General features: G+C 44.4%; 1 protein-coding gene across 1 annotated transcript in view; it reads left to right on the plus strand.

Annotated features, from left to right (window-relative positions):
* GALNT16 (polypeptide N-acetylgalactosaminyltransferase 16) overlaps nucleotides 1–8,973 on the plus strand; it is a 72,522-nt gene extending 63,549 nt beyond the window's left edge. Inside the window, exon 15 of the mRNA XM_033061934.1 lies at nucleotides 5,366–8,973. Coding sequence (XP_032917825.1) covers nucleotides 5,366–5,503 — 138 coding nt within the window. The 3' untranslated portion in view covers nucleotides 5,504–8,973. The remainder of the gene's footprint in view (nucleotides 1–5,365) is intronic.

Below are 8,973 nucleotides of genomic sequence, written 5' to 3' on the forward strand. Positions count from 1 at the left end.
TTTGTAGTCCCAAACTCCCATTTCAGATTTCTACTTATAAAGCCAATTTTACTTGCAATGCTCAAGTTTGTTGTGTTTCTAGGGAATGTTGTTATGGTTCTTTCCTTCCATAAACACAATAATTGTTGTTAACACTGACATTAGATTTTAATTAGCTGGCAGTCAGTCATCTATTCCATTCTCTCTCCTCTTGATATTTGAGAGGTTGATTTCCAAGAAAGAGCAAAGCTGGAGGGAACAAATTTCCTCATTTGACCTCCAGCTTGCCTGTCTCCCCATAGATACAGCTGAAAGTGCAAGTGCTAGGGGAGAGCAGTGCTTCCAAACTGTACATGAGTGCATCCACTTCTCAGTTCAAGGGAGCTTCTCAGAAAGTCAGAGGAGCTGGGTGGAGGGTGGAGGGGAGGGGAGCTGAGCTACTTTGCAGAGCTGGAAATGACAAGCAAGAGCCCCTGAGTATCTGGTCTGAGTGGAGGAGGGTGAGTGTGGGCAGCACACGTCGCACGTACAATATCCTAAAAAGGAGATAGCAGCATAATGGAAATCCAGCTTGGGACATCTTTCCTTTCACTGCCATCAGAGATCTGTGGTGAAGGATGCTTGGGTTTTTCTGGATCTAGATTTCAAGCCTGTGTCTGAGTAATGGAAAAGCAATGTTTCTGACAAAAGATGGTACATGTGATAGCTTTGGTTTTTAATATCCTGGGAGGAGACTGGTTAGATCATTATGACAGCACTACACAGCTCCTAAAGTTGGTTTCTGCTTTCAAACATACTGAAGCTGTGCCCATGCTACACAGCTGTTCTGCATTAAGCATGTCCCAAGGACAGATAATTTTGTTGTTAATTTTGTGTGCTATAAACATCCCATATAACATATAGGTAATACTCTAGCAGAGGCTTTAGAGTATTATGATTTGTGTCTAGAGTATTACCTCAAAACAAGTCTAGAATATTGCAAGCAGGAGGATATGAGACAATAGTCCACTTCAGATGATTTTTGGTGCTGTTAGACTCCCTTAGGTTGAAAGAAACCAGAAATTAAATCTATTTGGCTACATGATCCTGTTGATCATTCAACAGCAACAGCTGGCACTGCTAGCAGAAGACCAGCCAAAAGCTATTCTGCATAATCAGAACTAGATTTCAAACCAGATGGATGTTATCCATAATGTTATTTGGAGAATAGCATTTTTAGTTGAATGCACAATAAATTATTGCCTTCAGCTTTGTTTTTTGGCTCTGACTGACAGTAGGAGTGGTGTTTTAATTTGTATTATAGTGAGGACAAATAGAAGGCAAAGTGAGAGTCAGACACTAAAACAAGAGAATGAAAATGCGAAACATTGGCACAGTATTTCCCAACAGAACAAGAAATGCTGAGAAATCCTATTAAACAGCTATATTTCATTAAAATGTTCTGAAGGAATATGACCTCAGCCTGAAAATGAGGACACTGAGTTTTCTTGTGAGACAAACATTATTTGAAATCCTGTGTCCCTTTGTATGCCACTGGGAAATTTTCCCCGCTTTACTTCTTGTTGTATATTACCTGAAGATGAATGTATCTTTATATAAAGCATCCAAAAAGAGAAGGAGTGAAAGCCTATCTATTTTGAAAGCACCTGACTCAGCATCTTCATGACAATAAGTAGGTAGAACAATACTGGCAATATGCTATACCTTGAAAGTAGTTTTCAGGAGACAAGAGTTTCTCTTAGTTGTGATTTAGTTTTACAAATGTAAGTGCTCATAGGAAGACAGTACTTGCTGGATGCTGGTGTGAGCTTTTCCATCTTCTGTCTCTGCTCATATATTTAAAATTTAGTGTTCAAGACCAGCTTCAGGCTGCCCATGGCTCTGCAAATGCACTCGATTACAGCTTGCAACCTCCTTGGCTACTCCAGTTATCAGCTCTCCATACATTTTTCCTTGAAGCATCTCAGTCCTCATGAGAAAAATTTGCCTTTCTCAGCTGTGCCTCCCGAGCTTGGCCAATTCCATTGTTTCACAGCTGGGATTTTGAGAGAAACTGTGGACTGCCTGGATTACTGGGGGTTAAAAGAAAACTTTTGATTACCCTGAAAAATTAGATTAATGTAAATAATTTCAACTCTTGCATATATATTGGATAGAGGAAGACTGGCTATTTCTGGCTTTTCTCTTAATTATTCCATGTGGAATGCTCCAATCCAGCCACCTAATACTAATTGGAAATTATAGATAAAAAAGAGGGAGAGATTCACCAAAAAAGTGGGGGAAATTTTGGGTTGACACTGGGGAAGACACAGTATTTCGAAGAAAAAAATTGATTTTTTTTTTCCTTCCTCCATCTTCATTCCAAAGCTATTCTGATCAGTAAACTGTATTATCTCCATCTGCACAAGGAAGGGAGACCAAAGAGGATTTTCAAGCCAAGATTTCTCAAATTGTGCAATGCCTGCATCTGCCAAAAGCTTTCCTTCCAAGTACGGTCCAGTCATAATGTCTGGGTGTAGGAGAAGAGAGGACTCCCTGCAACGTGGATGCAGGGGGTGTCTGCTCTGTTTATTTGCTGCTAAAGATCATCATTACTGCTATCATTTAAAACTTACCAGTCCAGGCTTCCTTTGTGGTCTGTGGAGAAAGCTGTGCCCTCCCAGAAGGGACTTATACCTTGGAACCCTCCATAACTATGTCACCAGGTAATTAGTTTAGATTAAATTGCTCATTTCTGAGGTAGCTGACAGTGGGAGAATGAGCTTCCTATCTCCTCTTCCCATCCATTCCTACCACCCATCCTCCTGAAAGGTCTGAGATTTGATGTGTCCCTACAGGGCAGGATGTTGGGCTGTCTTTGGTAATCCTGTGATATGCAGTCAGGCCTTGTAAAAGGTTCAGGTAAAGTCAGGGGAATTGCTCTGGTGTGTCATGAAGGGCAGAAAAGCCCAGTTTCTGATCAGAACAGGTGAAATTCATCCTTTGGAAAATACCCCATGCATTTTAGATGAGGAGCCCTACTTTGGCTTTTACTGTTAGTATGCTTTGTAACAGCTACATACATGGCACCTCCCTGCAGCCCAGATGAGCCTCACCTTCAGCTCTCACCTTTTTTCCTCTTCCCCGTTCCCATCCTTGCCCCACTTTATTTTGAACAAAGGGATCTGGGGTGTCTTGACATGCTGGGCTTTCCAGTGGTTTGACTCTCTGAGAAGCTGACTGGTTTTTCTGGCAGCAGTAGATGTGCTCTGGGGAGTGTTTGCTGGTGTCCTGCTGAGCCTGGTGCTGCAGACTCTGCCCACAAGACAGTGGGTACCTGCTCAGCATGGACAGGTGCCACAGTAGCAGGTCTCATCTGAAGGAATAACATGAGCAAGCCTCCAGTAGTGCTAGTTTTCTCCTGAACAGTGAGGGGGGGAAAAAGAAAACTGCCTGCACCAAGTATCTCTTTGTCATTGGTGTTGTCCTCCATCTCAAATCTCATAACAGCATATTCTTTTACATCAGGGTCTTTTGGTGAGTTGTGGGGTTTGTGGGAGAGGCAGCTGGCAGGCTTCCTCTAGCTTGTGCACAGGGGAATGGGGAGACTGAGAATTCACAGAAGTACTGGGAAAATGGAGGGCAAGGAAGTACAATGCTTTGGAGAAGGTCAAAAGGCTCTTCACTGTGTGTGACGCTCTCTGTGGCACTGGGAGACGCTGGTGGGGAGGCTGTCATGCAGCAGTGGCACCAGCTTGACACAGAGCACAGCTTGCCAGGGGAGAAGACCCCTCTTTTACACTCCATCACTACATAAAGCTGCTGCTTTATCATATTTACTCTTCTTCATCTCTTTGTAGGGAGGCTTCTGCCAGATGGGAGCCAGATGGCTCTGGAACCTGTGTAGGCAGTGGGTTGCAGCAGCTGGTGAGGGCATTGTAGTGCAAAGACTGCATTGTGTCTTCCTGTCCATCATCACTGCATTCCTCTGCCCCCTGCTCTGTTAAAATCAGCTTTTCCTGCAGTACAAACAGTTCTCCTTTAGTGTTGTCCTCTCAAACAGGGCTAGCAATGCTGCAAAATGATTCTACCTCTGGTATTTAGACTTGAAGAAATATATGATACAGGAGCAACAGATTACTCTGGGTTTTGCAACTGCCCTGCCCTCCAAGACACATGACAGCTGCCAGCAAAATGTGAACATAACTGAATATCTTAAACCACACAGCATGTGGCAGTCCTTTTGCTATGCTACCCAAGAATTAAAATGTTTGTAAGTTTTGACATTGTCCAGATATTGCAGGAAATTTTTAATTCCCTTCATGTATCTCTTCTGCAAAACTCTTGAGGTCCATCAATATTGTCAAACTGTTTCTTTTTCTTTGTCAGAACTCGTGGGTTAGCCGAAACATTCTCATAATATTCATAAGCTCTTTATTAACTGAGCACCAGGACCACAATTCTGACTGAGTCATCTGTGTGACTGAAAAGAGTGAAGGGAAAATTCCTGGAGCCTGGACCCCTCAATCTGCTCAACCTGTTGAGCTCAGCTGTGCCCCACTGGAGATGAGATCTCAAATCCAAGGACTTGTTTCTACTTCTTTATATTCATTATCAGCCAAAGTGTTCCCATTTTTTTCCCCAGCAGGGATGGGAGGTACAGCCCTTTCCCAGTAGAATTTTAAATTCAAGGTTAGGACATATTTTTGTTTCCTGATAAGTAGCACAACCAAAATGGACCTTCAGGAAAGGGTTGTATACGGGACCTTTTGAATCTGATGGAAGAAGAGATGAGGGAACAATGGGTAAGAGGGAGATATAGTATGATTTTTGCTTCTGTGAACAGGTTGCTTACAGTGATGGGAGACATTTTAGTGCTTTGCTTTCCATGCACTGGAAAGCAACCATAGGAGGGTTTCAAGTTTTGGCAGGTACCTGGGTGCCCAGGACAAAGAATGGCCTGGAAATTGTGGCTGTAATATGCTTTCAAAATGCCATTAGTTGCTGATTTTTGTGCTGATAGAATCACACAATCATAGAATACACTGGATTGGAAGAGAGCCATCTGGATCACTGAGTCCAATTCCTGGCCCTTCACAGAACACCCCAAGAGTCACACTGTGCCTGAGAGCATTGTTGAGGTATCTCTTGAATTCAGCCAAGGCTTGGTGCTGTGACCACTACTGTCCTTTGCCTTCTAGATGCTTCTGAGTATCCAGCCCTGTAACTCAGCTAAACCCTAACCCTACCTAAATGCACCTATCATTAGTACAGGATTTAGAGATGCTGCCCATGCCCAGATTTTCCTTCTCCTAAATTACTGGAATTTACTTGAGATTACCCTCAACCTGAGTTAAGTTCTCTAGGGGAAAGGAAGTAACATCATGTTTTTTCTGTCTTCTTGCAGAAGTGGAAGATGAAAGGCAGTTTCATTCAACACTTTGTCAGTGGTCTCTGCCTGGAAAACCAGACTGGAAGAGTGGTGACCAATCCCTGTCAAGCAGGTGTACCTGGCCAACAGTGGGAGCTGCTACAAGCAACATGATGGTAGCACGGAGATCTCCTTGTTTCTTTGTGCATGAGACTTTGGGAACAGAGGGGGATCAGGAAAGGAGGAATGGTTTTGTATGTCTGACCCTAAATGTTTTCATTGTGCCCATCAGTAAGCCACCACTTCAGCTGAGCACTTGATGTTTTTGAGCTTTTCAGAGAAGAAGCTGGGGGTGAGAGGGATCAGGACTGATGTAAAAATCTTCCCATCTACTGTCTTAAGTCCTCCTTTGTAGCTGATGCCTGTGCACAGCTGCACCTAGAGATGGAGGAGGACTCAGCCCAATACTTGCAGCTCTCCCAATCCTTTCCTTTCTCTACATCCAGAGTACACAACCTTCAGTCCAGCAGCTTAGGCTGTGCTTGTACAAACATTGATAGCTCCTTGGCTTCCCTGGCTTTTTGCTCTAACATTGTGCATTGTTTATGCATACGTCTGTCAGCAAGGACTGGCCAGAAGAGTCATCGTGATCAGTGGAGAGGCTGGGAAAGAGCTAGCTGGTCCTGGGGGCAGGTTTGTCACCTCTTCTTTGTGGGCCCATTCCTTCTGCCCACAATAGCTGCCCTACAGCCTAATGTGCTGAGGTTGGGCAGTGCTAACAAGAGAGATTGAAAAGGGACTATCTGTTTTACCAGCATAACCAGGGATTGTTTCAGGAACTATTCCCAGTTGAAGTCTTCTTTCCAGCTTTTTCATGTGTGGAAGGCCAGCCCTGCCCCCAAGAGTGGCCCAAGCTTGCAGGTTCAGGGTACCATGTTCTGGTGAAGCCAGCCACACACAGAGGTGCTGCACTTGGCTCAGGCCTGTGATAGGGGTCCACCCAGATCCCCACTGTGAGAGACAGAAGGGGACAGCCCCTGGGTCAGACTTCTTGTTGCTGGTTGGGCAGGGCCACAGTTCTCATGCTTGTCTCTCCAACTCTTCATAGCCCCTGTGACCAGAGCCTGGCATGACAAACCACCCATTCCTTCTGTCTAGTTGTTTTTCCCTCTCTCTGAAAAAGACAAGGAAAAAAGGCTGGGGCTGCTCTACTATTGCCATCCCTCTCTCTTCCTGGTGAGCACCCTGGGGAGAGGTTATAGCTGATGGAACTGAAACTGTCCCCTGCACAAATGCTGCCACAGGGCAGGCCTGCCCTGAGAGAGGCTCCTTTGTGTTCTGGAAATACCAAAGACACTGGTAGGCTCTAGCTAGCATCCCAATCCTGCTCCCAGTTACCAGTCAGCTCTAGCCACGTGTGGGTTTGAAACCTGGCAAGGGCTACTAACTCGTCCAAATAAAGTCCCTACAACCTTGCCTTCTGCTAACTAGAGCTGTTAAATTTTCCTCTTGAGGTAGATTCTGTAAACCAACCCTCCTTTCCAAGAACCTGACAGGGGAACCAGATGGTGGGACCATTTCATTAGGCAATTGCTTGCCTGGATCCTTTCTAATCTGGTGTAGAAGAAACAGGTTGTTCATTTGGATTCTGAACAGCTGTTTGCTTTTGATCATGTTTGTATCTCTTTTCTAATTCTTTCTCTTAGCTTGGTATTAGCCCAAACAGTTGACAAAAGAACAGATAATGTTCTTCATACATTGCATGTGCTTAGTGTGAAAACTGCAGAATGTTTTTTGGTTTTGGTTTAAAAAAAATAAATCCATCATGTGGCAGGAGCTCTTATCCTGTCTCCCTGTTCACTTTGATATCAGATCCCTGTCTCAGCACTGATTAGCCAGAAGAATGACCTGCCTGCACTGTGAAGACTCACAAGGGAGTTCTTTTTGATCCTTACAGAATGATGCAGCTACTCTTCTGTGTGGAAATGAGGGCACTGACTCTGCAGTGATTTCTCTTTCCCTGTACAGAGATGCTTTGGGCCAGAACCACTGAGGTCAGGAGAGGGCAGAGAAGGAAGGAAAATAGCCTAGGAACAGAATGAGAGCAGGCCAGACAGATCCATTGAGGGGAGAGATGCCATCCTATTAGCTACTGCATTTTTAAACAAGAATACACAGGACATGGTCCTTTCAGAATAGCATCTTTATGCAGTAGGAGACAGGAACAATCAAGTTCTTACCTGCCTGGCTTGAAAAATATTGATGCAAAAACAGATGAAGGGCCACTGAGCAGACTGTTTGTAACTCTGTATACAACAAAGTATGAAAGGATTACATATTTTCATCAAAACACAGGCTAAGTGGACCATCTGACCTCCCCCAGTTTCACTCTCCAGCACTTACGTGTCGCAGCTAACAGCATGTTCACTCCTCTACCAGGTACTGCCTCCTCCCTCCCTGCTCCCACTGTGTGTGTGCAGCTTTCTTGCAGTCCCTCCTCATAACCACTCTGGGACCAGGACCCAGCTCCTCTACAAACAATGCTCCTGACTGCTGCAGACCACAGAAGCTCTGCTTCTTTGCAGTCTCCAAGCTCTGGGCCAGCCCTAACTCAAAGGGCTCTTGTCAGCACGATGACTGCTGCCCTTGACTGTGTGTTTGGCTCCCATGCTGGAGGTTGCTGACTGCTCCTGGAGCAGACATACCTGGACTAGCTGTGTTGATTTGTTCCTCTCTTCCTGCTGCTCTCCTGGCAGGGTGTGAGCTGGCATCCTCTTGGGCTGTAAGCTGGGGCTGCAGAAGATGGGACACTCTCCTTCTTCAGGTACCCTGGCCTAGGGAGGAAAGGGCAAAATGGACAGATGCCAGATGTCGGTAACTCAAATTGCTTGTCAAGTTTGGAGTTTCATTTTTTAATTCTACCTGGTTTCGTACATGTTCACCTGAGGTCACCTCCTAACTGGTCACTCTTTTTCTGTCAGCTAAAGCATTGCTTTAGCTCAACATCGACCTCCCCACACATCATCCTTTGGAAGCTGTTGGTTTCCAATGTATTTTAGCAGTTGCTGAAAAGGGGGTACGTTACAAAAGGCTGCTGTCAAGTGTGGGCAAACTGAACTTCTTCTTGGAACAAACAAAATCTTGTTCAAACTCATTAGCATACTCTACATTTCCTTTGCACTGAAGGGAAGGAAGAACAGTGTTATCTCTACTTTTTCCCCCAAAGTCCACGCAGTGCCATGTTTTGTAACAGGTGTCTATTAGGATTTCTTTAAACAAACTGACTATTTTTAAGTCAGAAACAGCAGCTGCTCACCGTTGTTTTCCTGTTTACTTTAAACAGCCCCCTAGACTGTCAGTAGAGAGCATTTGCATTGGTAATATCCTGAAAGAAAGCTGTTACTGTATCAGAGCATCCAATGTAATTTCCTGTGCTGTGAACCAATGGGGGTTTATTTAAGAGGAGCTGAATCTACTGTTGTACAGAAATCAGTTTCAAAAGGTTTATTTTTTCCCACTCACTTGTAAGTTGCCCTTTGCCAGATGTAATTTATGTGGAACCCAGATTAGTTTTCCTTTTTCTTAAAAAAAAAGCATGTGCCAGAATCTGTTTAATGCCTGGAATAAAATCCATTTGGAAATAA

Source organism: Catharus ustulatus, chromosome 6 (genome assembly GCF_009819885.2).
Source record: "Catharus ustulatus isolate bCatUst1 chromosome 6, bCatUst1.pri.v2, whole genome shotgun sequence".
Lineage (NCBI taxonomy): Eukaryota > Metazoa > Chordata > Aves > Passeriformes > Turdidae > Catharus > Catharus ustulatus.